General features: G+C 38.5%; 4 protein-coding genes, 1 long non-coding RNA gene and 1 pseudogene across 6 annotated transcripts in view; 3 read left to right on the top strand and 3 right to left on the bottom strand.

Moving 5' to 3' along the window:
• Positions 1-653: 653 nt before the first annotated feature.
• LOC131777774 (uncharacterized) lies at positions 654-6697 on the bottom strand. Of its 2 annotated transcripts, none has more exons than XM_066171085.1 (7): positions 6502-6697; positions 4827-5079; positions 2921-3978; positions 2350-2477; positions 1935-2055; positions 1467-1552; positions 654-914 (listed from the first exon to the last, which is right to left on the bottom strand). In XM_066171085.1, the coding sequence occupies exons 1-7, from the start codon at positions 6583-6585 to the stop codon at positions 839-841; spliced, it is 1806 nt and encodes a 601-aa protein (XP_066027182.1). In that variant the 5' UTR covers positions 6586-6697; the 3' UTR covers positions 654-838. The 2 variants fall into 2 exon arrangements, with proteins under 2 accessions (XP_066027182.1, XP_066027183.1); XM_066171086.1 differs by having other exon boundaries at positions 656-794.
• A 1434-nt stretch (positions 6698-8131) lies between these two features.
• Positions 8132-12189, bottom strand: LOC131777776 (SUMO-conjugating enzyme UBC9-B-like). The gene is made up of 7 exons (XM_059094118.2): positions 12090-12189; positions 11739-11802; positions 11558-11577; positions 10688-10760; positions 10021-10130; positions 9053-9132; positions 8132-8696 (listed from the first exon to the last, which is right to left on the bottom strand). Exons 1-7 carry the CDS (start codon positions 12180-12182, stop codon positions 8627-8629), a joined length of 510 nt encoding a protein of 169 aa, XP_058950101.2. The 5' UTR covers positions 12183-12189; the 3' UTR covers positions 8132-8626.
• Positions 12190-12244: 55 nt separating this feature from the next.
• Positions 12245-16195, top strand: LOC131796168 (ribosomal RNA small subunit methyltransferase H-like). The gene is made up of 3 exons (XM_059113792.2): positions 12245-12405; positions 13576-14029; positions 14946-16195. Exons 1-3 carry the CDS (start codon positions 12250-12252, stop codon positions 15494-15496), a joined length of 1161 nt encoding a protein of 386 aa, XP_058969775.2. The 5' UTR covers positions 12245-12249; the 3' UTR covers positions 15497-16195.
• LOC136282892 (uncharacterized) overlaps positions 15784-25838 on the bottom strand; it is a 21984-nt gene continuing 11929 nt past the window's right edge. Inside the window, exon 3 of the long non-coding RNA XR_010718477.1 lies at positions 15784-15917. This is a non-coding gene — a long non-coding RNA (uncharacterized lncRNA). The remainder of the gene's footprint in view (positions 15918-25838) is intronic.
• LOC131777784 (uncharacterized) lies at positions 16492-19929 on the top strand (annotated as a pseudogene).
• LOC131777783 (uncharacterized) overlaps positions 22207-25838 on the top strand; it is an 11590-nt gene continuing 7958 nt past the window's right edge. The window contains 2 exon segments of the mRNA XM_059094127.2: positions 22207-22526; positions 23958-24470. Coding sequence (XP_058950110.2) covers positions 24306-24470 — 165 coding nt within the window. The 5' untranslated portion in view covers positions 22207-22526; positions 23958-24305.

Below are 25838 nucleotides of genomic sequence, written 5' to 3'. Positions count from 1 at the left end.
TTTTAGAAATATTATCCTTTTCTCTTGTTCAATGTATCTTCACTTATTCAAGATCACAATATATCTTTGGTTAGGGTCTATTAGAGGAACAACAGAGTTTCAGTTTGCTTTTTGTTGTAAAATTACGCAAAACTATATTTTTGAGTTAAGTAACTGTAGACGAATTAATTTCAATTTTCTGTTGGAGGATGAAAGGCAGTAAGTGTAGTCTCTTTAACGCAAATGTTAGTTGGTCTTATCACGCAACGCGCTCTCTCTAAAACGGGAAGAGGGCATCGTGTGATGAGACCAAAAAACGGCTGCGAAGCCAGGACACAAAAGTAAGCGTGGTATGGAGAGATATCTGTTGGGTGGATTGTCTCAGCAAATGTCGTACATCCTATTTCCTAATTCTATACAGCCACAAAGCATCCTAAATGTATTGTGCAGAAGGGGCCCTTGATCAAGAATTCTAATTCCATTCCTTGAGAAAATATACACAAAAAGAAGAGAAATTAATCTACAAGCATTACTTCCATTGTGTCCCTTGAAGGTGCTCTGGCTTATCTCTTAAGGGAACTACCTAACACAGATATCCTCACTAAAAGTTGAAGCATTTAAAGGGGGCGATGCTTGTAATTCATCAACAATCTTTGAGAACTCCTTTAATTCCGGGTTAAAAGTTGTTGTAGTTCCTTTTTCTTCACCAACTTGATCTGCCTCCTCCTTGTCCTCTTCCTCTGCTAACCAGGTGTGGGTGGGTTGTGCTTCTTTATCGAGTCTACAACTCTTGTTCATTGTATCTTCACCTATGTCTAAATTGCAATATATCTTTGGTTAGGGTAGCTGAGTGTCAACATCACAAAATGGAGCAAAATGGATTTCTACTAGAGAGCCGCTCTCTATATGGGTCTCTGCACACTAGGCATGTGTCTCTAAAACAAGAAACATAAGAAACATACAATAACTAATCATTGACATATTTACAGATTTCTTTTGCTACCTGTAGTTAACTAACAAGTTATACAACCTACAGCAAAAACCTGATTCCCTACATGCAAGAGAACAACATGTGGAATGCGTTCCTCATTTGCAAGAAAACACAGAAAACAATCCATAAACAAGACAAGACTAATTACAACCAGGTAGAGGACCAACTGCCACTTCCTGAGGGAAAAGTTTAACAAATAAAATGCAAACCTTGTTCCCTAACAAACACTTCTCAGTGAGCTTGCATTACCATAAGTGGTTTGCTCTAAAGGGGGTTTATTTAAATCCCACAAGTTCTGAAAATTTCCAATGATGGCAAATAGTCTGGTCACAGTAGTGTATCAGAGTTGCTTATAAGAGTTTTCAACTTTGGTTATACTTTTTGTTTTCTCTGGGAAAGTGACGACTGACAAGTGGAAATCCTGTAGTCTAGCATAACAATGTAAAAATAAACAAACAAGGCAAAGAAGAAGAAGGAATATTGAAGAAGTGCTTACAATCTCCACTGTAGCATAGCTTCAGCACAATCATGATGAACCTTGTGGGAGCAAGGAAAAATCGCAAATCCACGGAAAAAAACATCCTACAAGTAAACCAAAAATGAAAAGTTATTCTGCTGAAGTAATGATTGACGCAGTGTGATTAAATAGTCAAGAAATAAGGGATAAAACGAAAGTATAAACAAGTTTTCTAGTATATATACATGTAGTGGGTTAGAAATATTGTACAAAGTATGTCAGAATCTAAAGTAAGTGTTACATTTATATGTTTCCTTGGCAAATAATGACCAAATGTCAGAAGGTGTCAAAGTGGCCAGAGAACACAGCCTGTGTGAAAGCAATTTTCAATACATTCATTTGTAAAGAACACAGTGTTACACTTACAGAGTGAAATAATTTACTAATGGGAAAAAAAAATTATTAAGAAACCATTATGGTTAAGTATTTTGAAGTTTACCAGCTCACCTCCAAACAGATACCGCATTCATCATGGCCAGAGTCTGGCCTGCACTTGTGATTTCCTTGATAGTCTTTGTGGAAACAGACATTGCACACATCACAGTGAAATAAATTGTCTTTATAGAGCCTACAAGAAAACATGACATAATAAGACTGATGCCCTGCTTTAACTGGTAGAAAAATCAAATTTGTAAAGCTGGCTATGAGGTGGGATTGAGAAAAAAGAGAGAGAGATTTAGGCAAAATGTGAGTTGTTTATATTAAGTGTTTACTTTCTGGTGACCATTCTATGGTTCTACATCTGTAGGTTGCCAAAAAGATAAACTTTGAGACCTCGAAAAAGCTTATGTGGCTTCAAAACACAAAAAGCTGTGAAAAACACAACACCAACATTTTTCATTAACTTTGTCAGGTCAGTTACCGGCAAATTCCACATTTTTCACAGTGGTGTGGATCCTTGATGATGCTAATGAAGTGTTTACAAATAGCACAGAAGTATGCTGACATCTCTCTTCCACACTTACAACACTTGGCACTGTCTTTACCAATCTGAAAGGAAATTATTTGGAAAATCATAAGTCTCACAGACCAAGTTAGTGGGAAGTTCTTAACATAGACTGTCTCATTTCTCAGACAGAACAGTCATGGCCATTGTAGTTGCCATGGAAAGTAGAAAACATTTGGTCCTTAACTTTGCAGGGAGATTTGTTTTGCTTAGTTTTTTTTAATAGTAACTAAAATTGAGTAAACTTGTGCATGTACAGTAACCATTTTAAGATTTTACATAGGTTGTCAAATGGTGACTTTGAAAAAAAGTGAGTTTGCAACAGTGGAGGGTGTATTGTAATTAATAACTCATCAAAATGGTTTACAAAGATTACCAGAAAAAAGGACATGAATCTCCTCCCTGGATGTTTTCTACCACTCTCAGTCAAAAATAAAGCAATGTCTTATAATTACAACTTACAACACAATTAAAAACCTTTCATCACCTCTTGTTCATAGTGACAATAACTGCACTTAAGGTGAGTTGCATGACTTGCCCTAGCTTTCTTGTTGTCACATTCCTTGGAATTGTTATGGCAATGGTGGCAGGAATAGAAGCTGTTACAGCAAGGGAAACGTACTCTACAATGACGTTGGTAATGCTCACAAAGCCACTGTCCAGTAACTGGTTCCTGCTGTTGAGGCCATCCATCTAGCTCCCTTGCTTCTCTTTCTTTCTCCTTGCGTGCCCTTTCTGCTCGTATTTTACGCTCTCTTCTTTCAATTTCTTGGTCAAACTCTTCTCTTTCTTCTCTTTCTCTCTGTACTATTCCCACCATAGCACATGCTTCCTCCACACCCTGTTCACTCCTTTGCAAAGATATCAAATGCCCATCTAGAAGACATTGAGGCTTACTTGTATCAAGTGCAAAGTCACTACCTAAGTCAGGATTAAATGACTTGAAATAACTGTTTTGGCTCGTGTTAGCTCCAATATAGCTGGATGAGGGTCCAGGTGGAAGCACAGAATTACTATTGAATTTGTCATCTAAAGGGAAGCCATCTTCACCAACAGCTCTGATATTTACTTCAATAGGCAGAGGAGATTCCAAAGAATATGGTTGGTAATATGGATCTGACATAGCATCAACCTGGTAGTCACAAAGGTATGGTTCTGCTTTGTCAGAGTCAATCATGTTCATCATGCTATCAAAATTCTTAGCCAACATCTCCTCTTCTTTGTTATGATACAGACTTTCATGAAGATGTTTGTCTTCAGAGTGTCTTGCTAAGACTGCGTTGGCCACTCCATGAGCTACAGGTACAACTTGTTTAGAGTTTAGCAAAGAAGGTTTTGGGCATCTGTCTGATTCTGGAGGTCTGTCTTTTGGTCTGGCCCCTAAATGCTCCCATTTATTTGGCTGATTGCTTACATGAGAATCAGACTGATCTGTTGCTGTGTCCTTTTGAGCATTGAACCTTGCACATGAAATATTTTGCCTCTGAGTTGTGTCTTCAGATGGTTTTAAGATCTCCTGCACTCTTTGTTGAAGTGACGTCAAATCTGCTTAAGAAAGACATCAAAATGATTAACTCTTTCCACACATTATACACACAACTCACCACCTTTCTAAAAATCCGTCTATCAAGAGATGACAAAAGATGAGCTGATCAGCTGCAGTAGAACACTAACTCTCGCAACTGATTTACATTGATGTTTAAAACTATAGAAAAGAAAAGTAAACAATGAGATCTTAATTCCTGTACAACAATTTGGAGCCTGACAGAGCCTGAATACAGCCTGAATACAGCCTGATTACCATTCATTAAGCCACACACCATCATGACAAGAGCCAAACAAAAAAATTGTCTGTCTCTCAGCTAAAGAGACTTTGTAGACTCTCTGATTGCATGAGATCTGGGCACAAACATAGCAATTACTTTAACTGTCATCAAGCAAAACTAATATGGTAGCTCAGGCATTAGTATTTCCATAATAAGGCAAGGAACGAAGACATTTTACAAAGATCCTGAGGTATTTAGGCCCAAAATTGGTATATCTGCTTTCCATTAGAAATGATGATGCCACAGTTAAACATCACTTTAATCTAAATATTGACCCCAAAAACAGAAGCCTTATTAAAATGTTAGCTGAACTGGTAAATCTCTTGTGGGAAATTTAAACTAGGTTTCCTTTCAGAATTTGCACTCTTAAGGGTGAAGGTGGGTTAATTCATATATATTTTTGGGTGCCACTGTAAAAATTTAGTTTTTTAGTTCAATTTAGCAGATCTGGTTTGAAGTACATGGATACTTCAGCACTATATACATCAAAAGGTATCCATATAAATATCAAAATTGAGAACACCAAATACTATGCTATATAATTATATTGAATAAATCATCACCTACCTCCTCTCTCTATTATTTGATGATAATTATCTCCACCGTATACCATAATCTTTCTGACAAACTCCTTTAATATTTCACACTCCTCTTCAAGTCTTAGTTTCTCTGACTGCAACATGTCCATAGCTTCATGAGAATATTTTTGAATAGATGTGCTTACATTGTGCACTGCTGTTAGGTCTCCCTGTTCTTCAGAGGACTCCTCTCTACCATTACTTGTATATTGTGCCCCCTTCTCTTCAACACTAGATGCCATCTAAGGAATCAATATCATTGAATAAAACATCAATGAATAAGACACATTTTTGAAGCTTCAACATCTCCCCCCACCCTAGGAAACCCAAGGGCATTTGACTGTAAGCTGTTCTCTGGGGGTGGAGAATATGAACCTTGCCTGGGTGGGGTGAGGCATTTGAACTGGAAGCATTTAACTCTTTCACGTTTTGATGGAGTAGTTTCAATTTCATGAGCAGATGGCTTGGAAAGACAATATTTGTGCTAAGGCAATGATACCTGCAAGTCAAAACCCAACAGCAGTACCAACATGTGACTTTGCTAATTTCTACAATAAATATTAATCACACAAAAAATCTTTGACTATTGGCTGGGGCATTTGAAAGCACTTTTGCCCCACAAGCCAATCTTGAAAAGATCAAATGCGTTAAGAGGGGAAGAAGGGACGTTGACTCTTAAGATTGATTGACACACAAATTTCTGGAAACCCCAAAGAAAAATTATATTCTTATTCCCTTGAAGTTTTTTTTCATCCTTAAATGTGAAACTCAGAAAACCATAAAGAACAAATATATTTTGTTAATATTAATAATATTATTTTTTGGGGAAGAGCCACACAGACATTGGATATCTAAATTGAGAGCTGTACCGATCTGTATATCTCAGGTGTGCATCAGAATTCAATAGCACCATTATTACTGCTCAAAAATGACTTTACAGAGAAGACAAAATACAAAAATTAATTACCAAATATCAAATTACATTTCTGAGGACTTAACGTCTTTATCTGGTTCAATATTGTTTGGCAATATGCTACATCAAGACATCACAACCCTCTCGTGATCAAGTGTAACAACATCTGGTTGTCTGAAAATCTGATTACCGGTACTGGTAAACACAGCACTTACGGAAACGTTTAATTTGCACTTAATGAAATCTATTTAGATCCTCATCAGTGGATCTTGGGGAGACGTTTACGAATAATGATAACAGAGTTGCTTCTTATGGCAGGTAAATCAACCTTCAGTACGTCAATTGGTTAGCTTTCCCTTTCCGTCTGTTGTCTTTCGGCGCTTACAGTTTTTTCTAGAAAAACACGGCGAATACTTGGACGTAAAAAAATATGTATGTGCGCTTACGCATGTCAATACGAGATTGGGACTGGCGAATGGACGTCACACGGTTTTAAGAGTATAACTAAAAAGCTAATACATAATCTGTATGAATTAACAGATAATCAATATTAACTTTGACACGCGTGAACAAAGTACAATACAATATCAATTACGATTTCCGCTATTACTTTTACAAATATAACGAAAGTGTGTATAGACAATCTTCATTCTTGTTTCGGTAACAAAACTCTTTATGCCATTTTAACATCAAATGCCTTTCTCACGAAATGGAACGAAAAAAACAACAAGCACGTGGCTCCTTCGCCTACCGTGTGCTCTCCAACTTGGACCTTGTCCTCCTTGTCGGAACTTTTAATGCCTTGAGCTTCTGACGAATTACGAACAGTTAACATAAATTACAGTTTAATCAGACCTATTTGAACAATAACAGTTTTAATTCAACCTTGATCTTTGTCCTCTGGGCCCGTTTAAAGCGAAAACTCAGTTCCCACGTGTATATAAACGCCTTCCACAACAACACAGTCATTATTTTGACGACCATACCGCTGACAAGGAGCAAATTGACCCTGGGCTCGAGATTGTCGAAGACTGAGATGAGAATGACGTAAGAGTGAAAAGATAGCTTTTGTTAAGTAATTTTTTTTTTATAAAATAAATAAATAAATAAATGAATAAATAACTATGTTGGCGTGTAGAGTGGTAGGTTGCTCGCACCAATAAGATTGCTGCATTTGGATATCTTGCACAATCAAAGCGTCTAAGTACTGTTTTCTTGTAGATGAAGTCATGGATTAGGCATTAATAACAATAAATTTGGGTTCATTTGTTTAGTGTAATGGTTTGTAGCCTTCGCGAGAGCCTCATCGATTAAGGTCAATTTGTATAGGTAATCACATGATTTCGAGTGCAATTTGGAATAAATAAGCACGAGTAAATTTTCTTAAAGACTGACAAAATTGCACGAGCCCGAAGGAATTGCTCAGTCTGTGTCCGAATCACTTTCGATGAAATGGAATCGTCGTTTCCGAAGTTTAACCATGTTTGTTTTTTCATTTCGGCGTTGGATTGCTCGAGCAAAGTGATAAGCTGGGTTGGCTCGTAATTTTCGATTTCCTTAGAAATTCCCATCTCTAAACACCACTTTTTCCAAACCGACAACCAAAAAGCAGTGCTTTTTACAGTGTTTTCGTGATCTGAGCTGTTTTTCAGATGCAGTGGCGGAAGAAAACCTACTTAAAGTTTGTTTAAATTTTATTAGTCTTTAAAAAAATTTACTCGTGCTTAGTTATTCCAAATTGCACTCGAAATCATGTGATTACTTATACAAATGAAAAGTTTGCATTTAAATTTTTAAGATGAAACAATTTTTTCCTCTCCTTTAATCACAACGCACACACACCAAACAGCTCACTTTCCATCACGTACCATGAAAGATAAATTAGGTTTTTGTGTCTATCTGCGATATTTCAGTTTTTTGAAAGTAATGCTCTTTTTGGTGACAAAAATGAAAACATTAAATACAAACTGTCCCATCTCAACCCACCGGCCAAAAAAGTAACTCTTGCATGCTACGTATGCATATGTTTTTTCAGAAGTGAGTGTAACAAAGACATAGCGTGTGCATTTTTTTTTTAAGAACTTGTGGTTAGGTCCAACAATAACCCATCTTCCAGAGTGAAGGCACATCAGAAAACTTGGGGCCATATTCCCAAAGAAATGGACAAAGGCAGGTTTTAAAATCAATGTTCAATGTTTGGGCAATGTTCACATTTTTTCCTTTTTAATGCAACATAGAAGTTAGGTTTATCTGGAATTTCAGTCAGAGGTTTTACTCCCTCTGTTAAATTCAATGCAAAGCTATCATATAACTTTTGAGAGACATTGATGATATAATGATAATGTAGCCTCCAAGCAGAGCAGGAAAATAATATTGTTGGATGTAAACTTTATTTCATTCATCCTTGTGTAAACACACCTCTAACCAGTAAGTACATGCACAAATGAAATGTATGCAAAACTGTCCAAAGCTTGAGAGTTACACATTTGCCTTTGAGACTGCAATGTATTTGCACTCTGTTTATAAAGGAGCATCCCAATGACCTAGTTTGTTAATGAAATGAATTTTAGGCCTAACTTTAACCAGGAATTTCAATAAAAGCCAGTCACTGGTGGTCTGCCGTCGTATATGAGACCTCTTAACACTATGTTTTCAGCATGCCTCCAGTAACCCTTACAGGGAAAGGGGCCTACAGTGTGGCCCTTCTTCTGGGCACTGGCACCTTTTACACCACACACTGGATTGTTTAGACCCTATGCAAGACAAACAAATTCATCTGCCTTGCTGTCTGGGTTAATAACAACTTCCTTATGTCCCCTGTCTGTACAACCTTCATGGAGCATCTATTATCTTTAGCAAAAATATAATTTATTTTTTCAGTTGCCATTTACAGTCATTTCTCTAGCTTGTTTCTTGACTCTTTCTTCATATTCCATTCTGCTTTGACTGCAAGAATAGAAAATGAGACCATCAGTAAGACAAAATTTGGTGATTTATCCACTATATGTGACTCCTGTACTATTGCACTACATTTCACCACCTGAACATCTAAAACAGGCCAAAAATGGGAGGCAGTACTCAGCCTTCAAACAGTTTTGTAGCTGAGGTTCTCTATAAAGGATAGATTACAAGATTACTTGGTCTTGACATGTCAAATAGCTTCTACATCAAAAGATATAAAGTAGCCAGACAATGAACAATTCTCTGACAACACCTTGAACAACTACTGTTACCAAGAGCTTAATAAACTCAATTACAACACTATGCATTCCCTTAAGTTGAATTATCAAGATCAAACTCACCAATAGACTACATATGCTTCAGCCTGTGCTGGTTCATGGAAGTTTGGTTCACTAAGCAACAACTGAATTCCAAGAAGCACCTGAACAGGAAATAAAAATATGACATAACAGCAAAACATCACACTCACTTTAAACACATACTTTGCTCTAAACTTCAGCATAGATCAATTCCAACTCTGGGGTCCCTCAGTATATATCAGCCTAGTGACTTTGTATCCTTAATTGCATCATTAAACACTTTGGTATGACACCACTCTTTCGGTGTCTGATATTTATACTATGCAAAAGATGAACTGTCTTAAACCTTTGACCCTTAAAAGTCAAGAACACCTAATTTCTTCTTACAACATCAGCAATGAGTCCCTCATTAAGGTCAGGAAAATAGTTAAAAGGAAATGATCACCAACAAAAGAAGCTCCTGATAGTTTAACAAATTCTCCTTGTCAGCACCTTAAGAAATGCATTGAGAACACTGTGGAGAATATGCATACTGATGTAAGGGCGTAAAGGGTGTAAAATAAGAATGGTAAGTCATTAGGGGTACTTGACAAAATAATGTGGATAAGCTTTATCTGATCTTAACCCTCAACAAGTAACTTCTCCCTACAATATCAAAGCACTATCCAACAAACAGGTAATGAGAATACTCAAACTTATCAGGAAGCTGTTATCTTGATCTGGCACCAAATTCTCAAAACTTATTTACAAGGAAATGTGAAGCAGCTAGAGGGGAGAATTAACAATCAGATCTTGGGAGTTAAAGGGTTCATGTAGTTGGAAGAGTAGGATGATGAAAGTTACTTTGATGATCCAAACCAACTCATACTGGTTGAAAACCCTGACATTTTTTTTTTATTTCCTACAGAACTGTTAAAAGGCTCCAAATATTGAATAAGATCATGTTTTTATGCCTCCTTAAGAATTTTACCACAAACTGGATTTATTTTGAACTTTTAACTCCGGTGTACCTCTTTGGTCGTAATTTGTGGCTTCCAACCTTTATTCTTGTCAATCAAGGACAAGGAAACTTTGCCAGATGGAAAAACATTTGGATGCAAGATCACAGGATTGAACACACCTACAATGTAAATACATGGATATTCACACAACTGAATGAAATTATTAGATAATTTTGAATGCACTCAGGCATCTTCTATAGTTCTAAGTCCACTGAGTTGGCAAAAGCCTAGCTGCCTACATCACCCCCAAGCAGGAGGTATATGAGGGATCTGGCATGAAAAATGAGACTAAACCCTTTGCCTTCTTCCCACTACCTTGCCCAAGTTGCACAGCAGCCACAATAAAGGCCTGCTTGCTGAATATTCATTCTTGCACTTCCTTGCTGTATGATGAAATAATGGCCATAAACTGACCAACCCATCAATGTGGTGCACTAAATACAATTGTTCACAAGAATATATGTTGCAATTTAAAATTTCAGGCTAAAATGAATTTAAGCTGAGTTTGATTTGTCTTCTATTTGTTTAAGGAACTACAGTAGTGTATCTGGAACATTGAGGAAACACAAATCAAACTAGCATGAAACCAATTTTTGGCCTTCAAATTGAAACTTTATAGTTACATGCATGCAAATGATCAATTTTAAAAGCAAAAAAGTTGGAGGAATTTACTTACAGTTAGGTGGAGAGAATGGATAGTCTTGGGGAAATGAAAGCTCTAGCTTGTACATGCCACCTTCCCACATTGTCTAATTTGAAAAACAATTATATGAAAGTTAACATTCACAAATTCATATTCAGTTAACTAGGTTTTAAAATAAGGTTAGCAATGCCATTTGCACTCATTCACTCAATCAGAGGGAGTAAGAGCAAGCCACCTAGAGTGTTATTCAAGTTTTATATATGATACACAATAAGTCAAATACTGGGGCACTCCTAGCTCAACTATTTTCAAAGTTTTCATTTAGGAACCTTAAAAAATTTTGTCTCTGCTATTTAAATGATTTAGTGTTTAGACCATAAAAACTTGCTGTAATACTGGCAGAAACAGATCATCAAATTGGCAACTTTCCTTGAAATTTTGATCTCAAAATTTTTCTCTAGTTTCTGAGACAACCAAAGTGGTCTTGGCTGCCTAAATGTGTTTAACATGAAAAAACCAAGAAACTAAGAGCACACTTATAGGTTAAAAACCTATTATCTATTGCTGTAATAACTCCATGGAAAACTGAAGTGTATTTCAAAAAAGAAATACACATTACTGTGCTTTCTACCAGTTTACCAGCATAATAACCCACTTAAGATGTTGTGGGAACATGATAAGATGTGGGAGTCACAAGCCAGAGGTGAATAACAAACTTTTCAAGTGTTCATCCAATATCCCTGGAGGTTCAGTGTGTTGATAAGCACATAAAAAGTGTACTCTATTGCTTTAATAAATCTGTACCCAGCCAGTGACGTCTTTCTACATTTACAGTAAATAGAAGGCGACCCTCCTCAGAGGGTAATTTGATTTATATAGATAGCATGTAAATATCACTAATACCCTTTTTGGTCCTGGAATGGCTGTGGAGAAAAAGAGTATCAAGTTCTTAAAAGTCAGGCTTCGAAGACAAAAATAGATCACTATAAATTTATCATTTAATTTCAACAAAGCTTCCAAAAATAATATTAAATGGCAAAAAAACTTCTATCGTAGAACTTAATTCACCACCGCTTAATCTCACCACATCTCCAAGTTAGCCAGTCAGTTTCCCCTCCGTCCTTCTTTACAGGATTAGCAATGAAGTCCTGAGCATGAACAAACAGTATTGAGGAATTAATTATTGCAGCACATTCAAAACATAATAGCCCTTTTAAAACAACACAATCAATCAGTCATGTGTTGGAGGAGCTGAGGAGAAGAAAACAATTGGTGTTTCCGGTGAAATCCTGTTTTCCATCTGAAATTCCGGAGTGACTTTGCGGGAATATTAAGTGACGTTTTGTATAATAACTTAACACGAGGCCTTCTTCCAAAATCCCTTCACCGATTTTCTCCTTAGAAATTTAGACACGATAGTTATTAAAAAGCAAACCTTAGGATGACTGTGTTTCCACGCCTTGTACTCCTCTTTTAGTCTTTCCACTGGATCAACTTGTTGAGCTGAATGTGATCTCGCAGCCGCCATTTTGAAATAAGCGCGCTTGAAACAGTTTTTGGTCAGTGGTTTTACACATTAGGTTACAAAAACAATAATGGCGGCGAGTTCTTTTTCGTTTTGCGCTAGAAGTCTGTGTTTATTTCCTTCTCAGAAATTTCGATACTTTTGTACTCAAGGTGATTCACACACCGTTCATGTTCCTGTGATGTTGAAAGAATGTCTCAGCTTTCTTGCTCCTCGCGACGGACAAGTAAGTCGTTTTTATTCCTTTTTTTAGCTGAAGTCATGGGTGTCTAGAGTTTCGATTTTCCTTGAAATCGAACCCATAGTAATTCTGTTGTTCCTGGTTTTGGACAAGGTTTCGCATACTTTTAAATGGTATATCTCCTGACGCTCTTTCACTGGCTCTGGCTTCAATTTTAGTCCTCATTAGGTTGCCGTCCCTTGTGGAATTAAAACAATTGCTGTAGAATTTGCAATTTTAGATGAGAGAAGCCGTAGTTATTGTTTACGTCACCTTAATAAGATCTAGATTAAAAATTTACCAAAATAAACTAAATCCACCAGTTTATTAAAAGTAAACTTTTATACCGTGACTACGTTAGTTGAGTTTGTACATGTAGTTATACAAATTCCAAGACGCTGCTACTGACGATTGAAGTCCTTAGCTGATTTAGTTTTTTCCTGTTAGTTATATGTCTTGAGTGTGACTCAAATTTGTCATTCAAACAAAATTTTCTGCTTTATAAAGGGATTCTGCACTTAAATAACTTCACATCTCCCTGTCTTGCCTTAGTTTATTACTGCAATTTGCATTGGTTGACAGGTTGCATGTTTTGCTCACCTTTTGGGAGCATTAAAGGAAGGAAAAAAACTTTGTGGTCATTGGACAAAAATGACAACAAAAAAATGCAATTCTTTCAAAATGTTAGTTCTAAATGAAGAACTATGATATTCAGACAACTGGGTTGGCTGGGACCCCTTTTAACAGTGTCTTTTATCATTAATTTTCTCCTATTTCTGTCCAAGTAACCCACTTTAAAGTAAGCCAGGCAATTAGAGCACAAAAAACTTAACAACACCCTATCTTGTGGTTACCCCATAAGACCTTAGAGAGGTCCACACCAAAAGGCCAAGGCCTTGTTTCTCAAATCAGGTATCTCTACAATTCAAGTTTTCATTTGTTTAAAAAATCTGGGACAATTGGGACATTGAAATTACTGATTGTTTGGGAATAACCCAACATAAGTAAACCGGCCTTAATGGTTTAAGTAGTGAGATGAGAGTCTTTTGCACTTAACCTACATGTACACTGAACAATAGTTCGTTGTGTTTTATTATTCTTATAGTTTAATGTTATAAACTAAGGGTAATGGAAAGTTATCACTATGATATCTTTAATTGTCTTGTGCCATCTTAGGTGTTTATAGATGCAACATTTGGATCAGGGGGACATACAGCAGCAATCCTGTCAAGTGCAAATTGTAAAGTTTATGCCTTTGATAGAGATCCAGATGCTATAGAAATAGCAAAAATCCTTTCAGAAAGACCTGAATTCAAAGGAAGATTAATTCCCATGTTGGGGAAATTCAGTAATATCTTTGAAATTTTGAAAAGCCAACGTGTTAAGAAGGAGTCTGTAAATGGAATCCTCCTTGATATTGGTGCATCAAGTGTACAATTTGACAATCCAGAGAGAGGGTTTTCATTTTATAAAGATGGTCCTCTAGATATGAGAATGGGAGAGAGAGATGATATGCTGGAGTCAACAGAAGGCAAGAGGTTGTTGATGACAGCAGCTGATGTGGTGAATTCTATCAATGAAACAGAACTTACTGCTGTTTTGAGGCAGTATGGACAAGAAAAAGAAGCAGGTTAGTGGCATTAACTTCCAAATGATAATAGAGGGTACTACCCCATTAGGTACTAGCAAAAGCTGGAAAATACCACCTTGTGGATTAATTACTATCTATTGGATGAGTGTTAATAAAAGAGACACACTTTGATTTTTAATGCTAACACCTTGCCTTGAGGGAGGAGTTAGAGAGCTTTGGACTTTGAGGGGAGGGTTCCAGGTTCATTGACTGGGGCCAATGTGTTGTGTTCTTGGGTGAGACATTTAACTCTCACAGTACCTCTACAATCGGAGAGTATAAATGAGTGCTGACAAATTGTCAGGAACTGCTAGCATCCCATCCAGGAGTGGTTCATATAGCAATACTCCTCGTCACCTCATTTATGGAGGGCTAAATATGCTCTGAATAAAATATTAACTTCTTTTGATTCCTTAGTGGCTTACCTCAAGGGTAATGTGGCCTATGGCTCTCTTAGATTAAACCTTGGGCAAAGATTTTCATACACATTTGTGTATGCTAGAGGAAGATACTTTACTCTTGCACTGCTTCTCTCTTAACCCCAGAGTACTCATGGGTTAAAAGTGAACTTTCAGGAAAGCCAATCCTGGTTACAGTAGGGAGGGTAATCTGAACTGGATAAGCACCCCTCCCAGGTGAAAAACATGGCTCATAGTGGGTTTATGTAGGTTGGATTACCAGCCTACATAGATTACTGCTTGTTTGGGAATTAAGCCAATGCTCACCTCTCCCCTCTCCCCCTCCCTCCCTCCCCCCATTGTTCCTTCTTGGGAGGATCAAGACTGTACTCAAAAAAATGGCGGAAATTGGGCCAAGGGTCTATGTTTACTCACAAAGAATGGAAAGAGATTCAGCACTGTGGACCAGTCCACCGTAGTGCTATAAGTATAACGTATGCCTTAATTTTTGTTTTCAGTTCGCATTTCAAGAGCAATCGTCAGAGCCCGGTCAAAGATGCCGATACTTTTCACAAGACAGTTAGCAGCCATTGTGACTGCTGCTGTTCGTCACAGCCGGTCGGACAGATTTGCCCGACCCATTCACCCAGCAACGAGAACGTTTCAAGCATTGCGCATACTCGTAAACGATGAGCTAAATGAACTTCAGTGCGTCCTAAAAGCGGCGCATAAACTTCTCCGTCCTGGCGGGCGGCTAGTGGTCATTTCATTTCATGCTTTAGAAGACTCTATTGTTAGACATTTCTTTAAAGATGCGAATTCTGAGGTGAGTTACACGCGATCCAGAACAAACGTGGCAGGCAAAGCGAAAACAAGCGCTTGGTTGCCACTTCACAAGAAAGTTATTTATCCCACCGACGAAGAAGTTTATCTCAATCCTCGCTCACGGTCTGCTAAATTACGAGCTGCTGTAAAAGTGGATAATTTAGTAATGGATTTAACTGAACTCACCAGCTGGTTAGACAAGAATTCAGGGGAAACGTTTTACAATGGTTCAACTCCAGTCTGAACATCTTTGGAGCATTCAAAGTGGGAAACTGTTACTCTTTTTTATTTTCTGAGAGAAGTGTCCATTTTTTGTACTCAATCGTGGCCGTTTTAATGGATTGGATTCTTTTTATTGGGAGTATTAAGAAAAACAACTCTTTGGTAATTTTTTATCAAAGGGTGAAATGAACTGGCAAGTTTTGATCTTATCGTCGACTGTAAATGCTGAGAATGTGAAGAAAACGAGAGGAAACATTGAATACCAAAAAAATTATTTTAATACGCAAAAAAAAGCTTCAATACAGCGTTCTTAGCCAAAAAAAAAAACGGGTTAATTTACAGGGTTATGATATACAACTTTAACTTAATTTCTTTGCTGTTACTTTGGATAATCTATATCCAAGTGATTTCCTTCCTTTCTCCTTCCTTTCCTCTAGTGGTTCCTGCGATGATGGAAAAAGAAATGGCATTTATAAGTTTTATTAATACTGGTCAACTTTAGTCGATAGAGGGAGAATATTTGGGTTCTTGATGTACCATATCATTTTCTCTTTTCATCTCTGTTGATTACGGTTCGATACGGTATTCATTTAGGGGAGACACTCACTTCTTAATTGCTTTCTATATTCTGTCTTTATTTATCGATCAAGTCTCTAAATAAGTCGCCACAATCATGTTAATTGATTAAAATACTTTTACATCATTGAGTAATCCTATAATGATATTACTAACACCTTTACTATGTTCTCATTACAATACGACCACAGAAGTCTAAAGCTCGTCTTCTTATCTTGCTTATCTGTATTCGTTCCAGAATAATTTTTTTTCAGCCTTTTCTGTTTTTCAAGGTTTTACCATTTTGCTTTTAAAGCTCTCAATTCGATCACGCGTGAAAAGTGCAGGTTGACATGCGTAGGCGATAGGTCACTCGTGTCTGCCCTCTCACGCGCGTCAATCTGTCAATCATAATCCGCGACTTGGCCTGTCGCGGATTATGATTGACAGATTGAACCCCTCTCCAATTTGACTTGTCACGCTATCAGCATAGTTATATCCCTCAGAAAATTATCTCTGCTTACGGCTTTAGAAGTACAGTCTAAAGCTCTGCAAGAAATACCTCAAACACGGGTCTGGACAAAATATTAAAAGAAGGTGGGTGTGAAACATTTCTGTAGATCGTCGCAATACTAGCGTGATGAAAACTGCGAGCAGTTGAGCCTCGTCGAAAGCCCCTGTACAGTTCAAGAGAGATAAACAAAAGTCCAAATTTTATGCCTCTGAGGTTCGATGATAGTTGTAGCTAAAAAAAAAAAATACGATCAGGGCAACGCAGACAACGTGCGTGCTTCGTGTTTAAATCAGCCATTTTCAAGACGTCATTGCTCTACCATGGCCACCATAATTTATTCGCTATGGCGCTAATTTGCACAAGAAAACAAATCCTTGAAGGATTGGAGTTTTTGTGGCCAGAAAATAATGTCTTCATTGCATGAAAGGGGCCTGTATTCTGATATTAAATGACCAAACGTAGTTTCCTTCCTAGATCTCTGGTCGGCGGTTTGAGTTAGTCACACAATATCCACAATCCTTTACCAGTATCAAATCGCTAGTTTAAAAAGCTCTATGAAAGCCAATTGACCCAAACTTTTTATGAATTTATGAATCATATGTGGATTATCATGAAATTTTGCCATGGATATTGTCTTGTAAAGTATCTGCTCCCTGAAGTCATAAAATTGTGGCGCTCTTCAATCGAGAGTGGATGCTCACCCCATCCATGTTTCTATTTCATTTTTTTGTTTGTTTTTTGAAACACACTTACAATACAAAACTAAAATCACAGAGAGTTCCACATCATAGTCCGGGGGTAATTGTCAAGCAAGATGGCCAGTTTTAAGATTTTCATTTTCGTGCATACGAGTAACAGGTTACAGGCGTAGATTCAAATATATCACCACCCATAACAAATTTACAAAAGGTGATAAAAGCGATCTGTAAGGATACTGAATTTGATTTATTTGAGTTGTTTGACCTGCAGCTATATATGTCTTGAATGGAATATAGACAAGCATTTGTCCATTTCTATCAATTCCTGTCATATTGTTAATAATTCTGTTAATGTCATGATTTATTTGTTGTGGGTAATACCATGAGTTCACGTGGGAATTCTGAATTCATTTTTGCTCTTGCTGTTGTCATTGGTTAAACATTTTAAGGTGGTTTGACTTTGCTACTTGCTGCTACAACCTGCAACGTGCAGTCTCTAGCTCCCTGCATTTCATAGACTCGGTCATTACTGTTCTATAGTTCAAAGAGGAGAGAGTATCCTCCCCTGAGTCAAAATGAGAGCTAGTTTTCGATCTGTCTGTACTTGTTTCAATTTCAGAAACCATGTTTGCCTTTGCTGCAGTTTGTGGAGTGGCTCTAGTTCTGTTGGCCATGTTTATGAGAAGACTGCAAGGTCAGAAACCGAAGTTCCAAAAAAATTACAACCATGACAACGGACGCCCGCTTGGTATTATGGAAGAATTGTTAAGACATGTCCACGACACGACTGGAAGTCTTATTCTTGCCGACACTTTAGTTTTGCGCTACCAAAAGGAAATTACAGGATCAGTGGTGAGGAAAGCAATGGAACTACTCATGAGAAGACACCCTAGTTTGCGCATGTGCTATCAAAAGAACCAAAACGGAGAATATCACCTGCAGAAGATGACAACTCTTAAGGTGGATTTACGAGAGCAAAATACCACCGACTGGAAAAGTGTCATGGAGGAAAGCTTGCTGGAGAAATTTGATGGAAAAAATGGTCCTCTTTGGAGAGTCACCTTCCGTTCCAAATGCTAGGTACCAGTCGAACGCAGATGAAGAAACCCCAGAAATAACCTCACACCCTCATGAGTGCATTTGTATAGTTGGCTTTCATCATATCATAATAGATGGGCAGTCCTTTTCGAGAATGTTTGCAGAGTTTAAGACGTATTTGGGCAACATACTCAACAATGAAGAACCTCAAGTGTCGTCCATGCCAATACTCAACAATGAAGAACCTCAAGTGTCGTCCATGCCAATGTTGCCACCAGTAGAACTGTACCTTGATGAAGTGACCCCGCCTAAATGGTACCACTTTCTTTTGCCTATGGTATTTGGAATACTGGGCATGATACCCGGATTCACCACACGAATGATGGCAGGATTTGTTCCAAAAGGTAATGCCTTTACCAGAAAATATGGCGTCGAAATCCAACGATATCCGCACATTCAACCAAAGACGAAGATTATTCCCTTAGAGTTTACTGAGGACGAGACCTCAAGGTTACTGAAGGAGTGCAAGGAGCATAAGACAACAGTACAGGGGGCTGTTCAGACAGCAGCAGGTGTTTCCATGGTCACCATGTTAGAGGATGAGAAGCTAGAAGTCCCCACCCGAGTCACAGTCAATATCAGACCCTTCCTGAGATCAGAAGTACCAAATGACTATGACCGTACTTTCTTGGCGTGGAATGTAAAAACCTGGTGGTCGCTGCTTCAGATCCTGGTGTATTTTGGAATATGGCTAAACAAGCCTCAAATGACATCCATGCCAAACTGAAAAACAACGTACCCATCAAGGAATGGTCAGTCATGAAGTATCTGATCCCAGTGGTATTTGGAGCAATGAGTGAAGAACCTAAAGAAGATGATGGATTCGCTGGACGTTCCCGACAGCTAGTAGTTTTCACTAATTTGGGTTACGCAAAGTTTCTCGACGGATCTCCCGATGATAGCGTCATCCTTCGAGCAAGGTTCGGTTGTTCGGCCGAGCACCAACAAGGAACCATTTTTAGCAACAGCATGATGACATTTAATGGAAAGTTATTTTGGACAGTGACTTATTACAGTAACGTTGTAAGTAACGCCTTAGCCCAGAAGTATGCCAGTTTGGTTAAAGAAACTATTCTAAAAGCGATTGAAATGTGAAGACTTAATCATTACAACTAAACACGATGCTCCAGGTTCGTGATATCAAACTTTTCCCCGCTCTTTCCCAACATCAAGCTTTTCAATCTTTACAAACACAATAGAACCTCGCCTACTCGAACATGGTTAACTCATGCTCCATGGTAACTCGTACTTTTAGCTAACTCGAACCCCCATTTTTGTTTCCCTTCACAGTTGAGTTAACGGGGCTCTACTGCGCATTTAATAATAGGGGGCGACAATCTTAAAGGTGCAGAGAAGATAAATCTTCCAGTCAGCTATGCTCTTTTGATCATATTCACATCAGTACAAAAGGTATATAAACGATACCCTCAGTTCACAACATGTGCAGCTTGTCGAGATCTTGGCTTGTATTCCTTAATGCTTCCTCCACTGTTTACTTATAGAATTCATTCAAGATTCTTAGGCTTGGTCGGCAAGGCATAAAAAAATATAGCAGAACGATGTATTTTAGATTTTAGTGTAATAGCAGAAGTCCTATTATTAAGTGGGATGTAACAGTAATTTTTCATTTTTTTTTTCAATCCTTTATCTCATTTACTGCTATAAATAATGATAAATGTTTAGACCCTCCTCTGAAAACGGTCATGTTAGGAACTGATCTGTATGAGTTGCTGCGTTGACTGAAGTAAAACAAAGACTAAAAAAAAGAAATTTACAAGGAAGAGGTGATCAATTCTGGCAGTGTGCTTTTGCTGTTAAGGTGTTATTTTCAAAAATTATTTTGTCCAATTTTTACCCTTTTGAGTTACTTTTTTAGGTACACCCAACCCATATAATGTTGGTTTTAGTAAGCGATCTTTTGTTTTTGTGTTGTAAAAGCCCTTTTTTGCGCGTCATGCACCACTGCAAAGTATATAATAATACGTCAATTCAAAATCAAATGGTACCTTTCATTTTTAAAAAGACGTTTCTATCTAAGATACGACATTCAGTGAACTGCACGAAAGTAACTTTTGACTGTAAGGAATCTTACAGGGCATGCCATGGTATCCGCGGGTTTCCGTAGTAATCAGGATTAGCGAGGCAGTTCTCTCCTACTACTTGGATTACGGATTACTTCACTGAACTGTCATGATCAGTTTGCGCTCTTTGAATTTTACCATATGCATTTTCCGGAATCGCAGCATAGTTTTTGACCCAGAATACTCTACTTTGTAAGTCACGCAAGCGCGCAAGCGTTACGACCGATCACGTTTACGCAACGTTTCAGGACAACTCGGCAATTACCATTCGGTTGTTATGAGCAAACACTTGAATTTGCGTTGTTTTTATGATGTTGGTGGATGGAAGTTAGAGATACACTAGCGGGTTTGAGACAATCAGTGACCTCATAGGTGTATAAACTGTTGAACGATTAAAGATTTCTCGGCTTTTAATTTAAAATGCGATGCAGCAAAAAATAGCATTCGCACCTGTAGAATTGAACATCCTCCTAATAATATATAGATTTAGCCGAGCCTAAAAGCGGAGCTCGCATTTTTTTTTTCCCGCACGTCTCAAGGGCACAACGCCTTGCCCTGGCAAGGACTAGAACCTGGGTCGTCCGACTCGGACCCTAGTGCACTGACCACTGGACTACTAGACAAAGCCGTGGCGTTGGCGTGCCCGCGGTACAGTTGACCACGCATGTTAAAAGTAGCACCTTGTACAGTCGTAAGGTCGTAAATCCACATTTTTTCGGCTTGGTGGGTTACTACTATTTTATATAATTATGGGGCTACGCGAGCTCCGCTATAACTTATTGTTTACTTGTGATCTTTGCACCTTGTTTATAGTCTAAAGTTTGAGTTATCTCTCACGTTTGCGACAGTTACGGAGCTGATCACTGTTCCTTTTTGTGAAGCCAATCATACAAGTCGTGCTCTCTATTTCTTCTATTCAACATCGTGAAAAAATTGCTACTTTACTGATTTTTTTAATAACACTTGTGTCAGTGTGGAAACTGCCCATCAGTGTGGAGGGAGGAAGAAAACATCTTTTCCAAGAATGTTTTCCGCAGCTAAGAGTGGTACAGTTTTGAATAACTTGAGCGTGAACAAGTATATACATATACATATATCTATCTATCAAAATATATATATATATATGTATAATATATATATATATATATTTTTTTTTTTTAAGTTCAGGTCGTAACTTGAGAAACATTACGTGCTTGTTATTTCCGTAGCACGAGTTTGTCGCTGAATCGGTCCCTTTTTTTTACCAAAGCACTGCGTTAACACGGTGGGTGCAAGGCAGTCCCATGATATGTGCTTTAATGGTTTCCTCTCTCAAGCTATCAGCTTGTTTTATTTATGATAAACGAGCTTGAATAATTTACTGTTCACTCAGCTGACAGTGGTACATTTTTGAAACGAGTAACCTTTTGGGGAGGATTGATTTCATCATGTTTCCGGTCACAAATGAGAAAAAAAGCTTGAGTGTGGCGCTCATAACAAAGTGTTTCTTGTAACATCCGTTTACAGCATGTTTCTGTTATTAAACTTAGGCACACGAATGTGCTATGTATTGCTGCTCATGTTAGTTGTAATCATTCCTAGAGCACTAGTCTCCGTTGAAAAAAAAATTTAAAAAAAGATAAATCTTGTATATTTCCGGAACGTGGAAGAGTTTCGATCACGAAACCAGGTTAAGGTGACTAACTCCCATAATATGCGACAACACTTTGCGCTCAGTCACGCTCACTCCGGAACCGATAGGCGTGAGGTCACAGTGATTTAAACCGGAAAAAATCTTGAGAGGATATCAACATCAGTCGAACAAACTTGAAATATTGTGGCAAGTCGCCTAAAATTCGATTTAACCCCTACTTTCATATTTTATAGCCCAATATGTTCTAATAATTGTGGTGTACTGTTTTTGTGAAAATATATTTTAGTTTTCGAGATTTGATTTTTTTCGTTCAGCCGCTCAAATATGAAAATTTTCACCGCTAAACGCTAGAGATACAGCGTAGCTAAGGCTTGTGAGATGATTTTTGACGATGGAAGTGAGCATGGTGGTATCTCTAGTGGCGAGGAATCCGAATTAGATGGAAAACTGGAAAATCCTAGCGCAGAATCGAGGTAAGTAATCTGTAAACATTCTTGCGATATTTAAATCCGTGACACATGTGGTGTTGAAACATCTACTTTTACTTTTCGCGTACGAATCCTTGTTTTTTGCCTTGAAACAAACCTGTAAATGTATATTTGTGAATGAAAAGCAATATATTTTGTGATCAAACATGATTTTCAAGCGACAGAGAAAATAATCTTCGATGGAATGTTAGAACAGCCGATGACATATCAAATGACGCAGTGTGCGTCCGAACTAAATCAAATAAAATATTTTATTTTTAAAACGATAGTTGTACTTATATCGACCTGTACATTATCTTATTTGTTTTGTATGCTTTTTAGATGTGGTTCTACTTGTTACATGCCAAAATTCACAAAACAAACAAATTATGCTCAAGAATGAGTGGAATGATATAAAATGACAGTTTCCTGTTTCACTTCTGAATTGTTTTACTCTTGAAAATTATGGCATAGGGTAAAATATGGACTGGACTATTTTTTAAACCATTTTTTGACCATTTTTTGGACTACATGCAAAACATACAAAAACTTAGTCGAAAAACCAATTCAAATTGTTTGTACGATCGAGTTAAGGCTCTATTAACCAGTAGTGTTTACCATTACAACCACTTCCCACCCCTCCCTGCGTAGGAGTAGTCCGTCTCACACCCATCCCTGAGTAATAACACTCTGCCTCCCACCCCTCCCTCAGTACTGATAGACTTCATCCCACCCCTCCCTCAGTAATAATGGTGTGCCCCCCCCTCTAAAATGGTCCAAAAAAATGGTCCAAAAAATGGTCTAGTCCATATTTTACCCTATGCCGAAAAATACTGGTGGTGCATTGCAAGTGAAAGGCTTTCGATATATGTTGCACTTTTGTATTGATTATCTCATTTGTCCCTGTTTCAAGGCAAAATTTCAGAAGTCAAACAAAGAAATATAGTTCCAATGGTTGCACTGCAGACCTCAAGAGGGATTAGTAAATTTGGGCTTGGGGTGATGATGAGGTCAGACTAATTAGTCAGTATGTCAATCAGTGTTCACTAAATATGTGTAACACATCTCAGATTTGTTATTTTCCAACCAATTTTTATGGAGATGTTGCCTATATAACAAGGAACCTCTTTAGTTAATTTTTTGCCTCATTTCTTTATATTATTTGGGTATCACTTAATTCACAGTTCAAATTTTGATGATATTTTATGCTAATTAGTGTTAGTTTGAAAGCATTCGATGAGGTTGTTCCTTTTTCTTGGAGAGGAAAAATGCATTTCAGGAAAGCTTATTTACTGCTGTTCAAGTGAGGTATAGCTTACTTCCCTTGTGTAAATACTTGGTGAGGAATAAATTTTTCAATAATCTGGGTCAATTTTTATGGTTTTGGGGTACAGTTGGAAAAAAATTCTAATTAATTCTGTATTTGTTCTTTTTCAGCCAGAGTCTCTGGATGTCTTGCCCATGTCGTGACCGGAAGCGAGTTGTGTTACCTTTTATGTTACGTGCATGAACTGATTGCGAAACGCGTGATTGTTATATGATATGATATTGAAAAAAGATAGAATTACGGACAGATAAGATCGATTGAGAAGAGAATACCACGACGTGTACCGACAAAGTGAAAAAATATTAAATCTGGTGAAAATCTACAGACGTGAGAGTTTCCTTTGTTGGCGACCACCATTTCCCGACAAAAGTGGCGACCCTGCCAGGACACGGCTTAAAAGAAACAGAAAATTCATCACAGAAATCACACTGACCGCGTGGTTTTATCAAAAACAACAAATGGCTGAGCTTGAGCAAGCGGTGAAAAAGATCGACGCAAAGCTCCGAATGTTGAAATTCACGACCGAAGAAGTACCGAGAATTCGAGAGAAGAAAGAACTGAAAGCGTTAGAGCGATTGCAAAAGGATTTGGAAAAACAGCTAGACGGCGTTCATGAACAGAAGGTTCAAATAGTAGTAGGCCTCCGTCGGTCAGGGTCAACCATGGGTATAGCATCCTAATTGTGTGTTTGGCTGGAGCATCTGCGACTATGACTGTGAAGGCCAATGCGTGAATGGCAGTCCCTGCCGCAAGTGCTGCACGTGTATGCTGTTTGTTGGACATTGCTGATACGAAGTTTTCTGCGGGTCCGCCTCCTTGTGGCAGCTTGTGTCAGCTTCTCTTCTCCTGTTTTGAGGTGCCTTGTAACGGCTCCTCTCCATTGTGACCGATCAGCTGCGAGATTTTCCCAGGTCTCTGTGTCAATTCCTACAGCCTTCATGTCACGCTTCAAAGCATCTCGGTATCGCAGCTGTGGGCGTCCTCTGCGTCTACTTCCAGTGGCTAGCTCACCATACAGTAAGTCTTTGGGGATGCGGCCGTCTGGCATGCGATGAACGTGGCCCAGCCAGCGGAGTCTACGTTGCCTGAGTAAGGTTGACATGCTTGGCAGGCCCGCACGAGACAAGACCTCTGTGTTTGGGACTTTGTCTTGCCACGAAATTCCCAGGATGCGGCGGAGGCTTCTCATGTGGAAGGTGTTCAGGCGTTTTTCTTGTCTGGCGTACATCGTCCATGTCTCGCTGCCGTATAGCAGTGTACTGATGACACAAGCGCTGTATACTGCCATCTTGGTCTTCTCTGTGAGCATGGGGTTGGACCATACACGTGTAGTGAGGCGTGCAAGTGTGGCAGCCGCCTTTCCAATTCTCTGGTCGAGCTCGAAGTCTAAGGAGAGATTGTCAGTGACAGTGGAGCCTAGATACGTAAAATGATGGACCACTTCGAGCTCGTAATCGTCGATGGTAACGGATGGTGGTGTTTCTGTTCCTTGTTCCAGGACTTTAGTCTTTTTCAGGCTGATGGTAAGCCCAAAGTCTTTGCAGGCCTGAGAGAAATGGTCCATGAGTGACTGAAGTGCTTGCTGAGTATGGCAGGCTACTGCTGCATCGTCAGCAAATAGCATGTCTCTTATCAGGGCTTCACGCACTTTGGTCTTTGCTCGGAGACGGGCAAGATTGAAAAGCCTGCCATCTGATCTTGTATGCAGGTAGATCCCTTCTTTCGATGCGCCAAATGCATGTTTCAGAAGGAAGGCAAAGAAGATTCCGAAAAGGGTTGGGGCAAGTACGCAGCCCTGTTTGACACCGCTGTTGATGTTGAATGACTCAGAGGTTCTGCCGTTGAACTGCACAGTCCCCTGCATGTTGGCATGGAAGGACTCAATCAGGCTGTGTAGTTTAGGGGGGCAGCCAATTTTAGATAGAATTCTGAAGAGACCCTCTCTGCTTACAAGATCAAACGCCTTGGTCAGATCGATGAAGGCAATGTAC

This window comes from Pocillopora verrucosa, chromosome 8 (assembly GCF_036669915.1).
Source record: "Pocillopora verrucosa isolate sample1 chromosome 8, ASM3666991v2, whole genome shotgun sequence".
NCBI lineage: Eukaryota > Metazoa > Cnidaria > Anthozoa > Scleractinia > Pocilloporidae > Pocillopora > Pocillopora verrucosa.
This window is presented reverse-complemented; position numbering and strand designations above follow the sequence as displayed.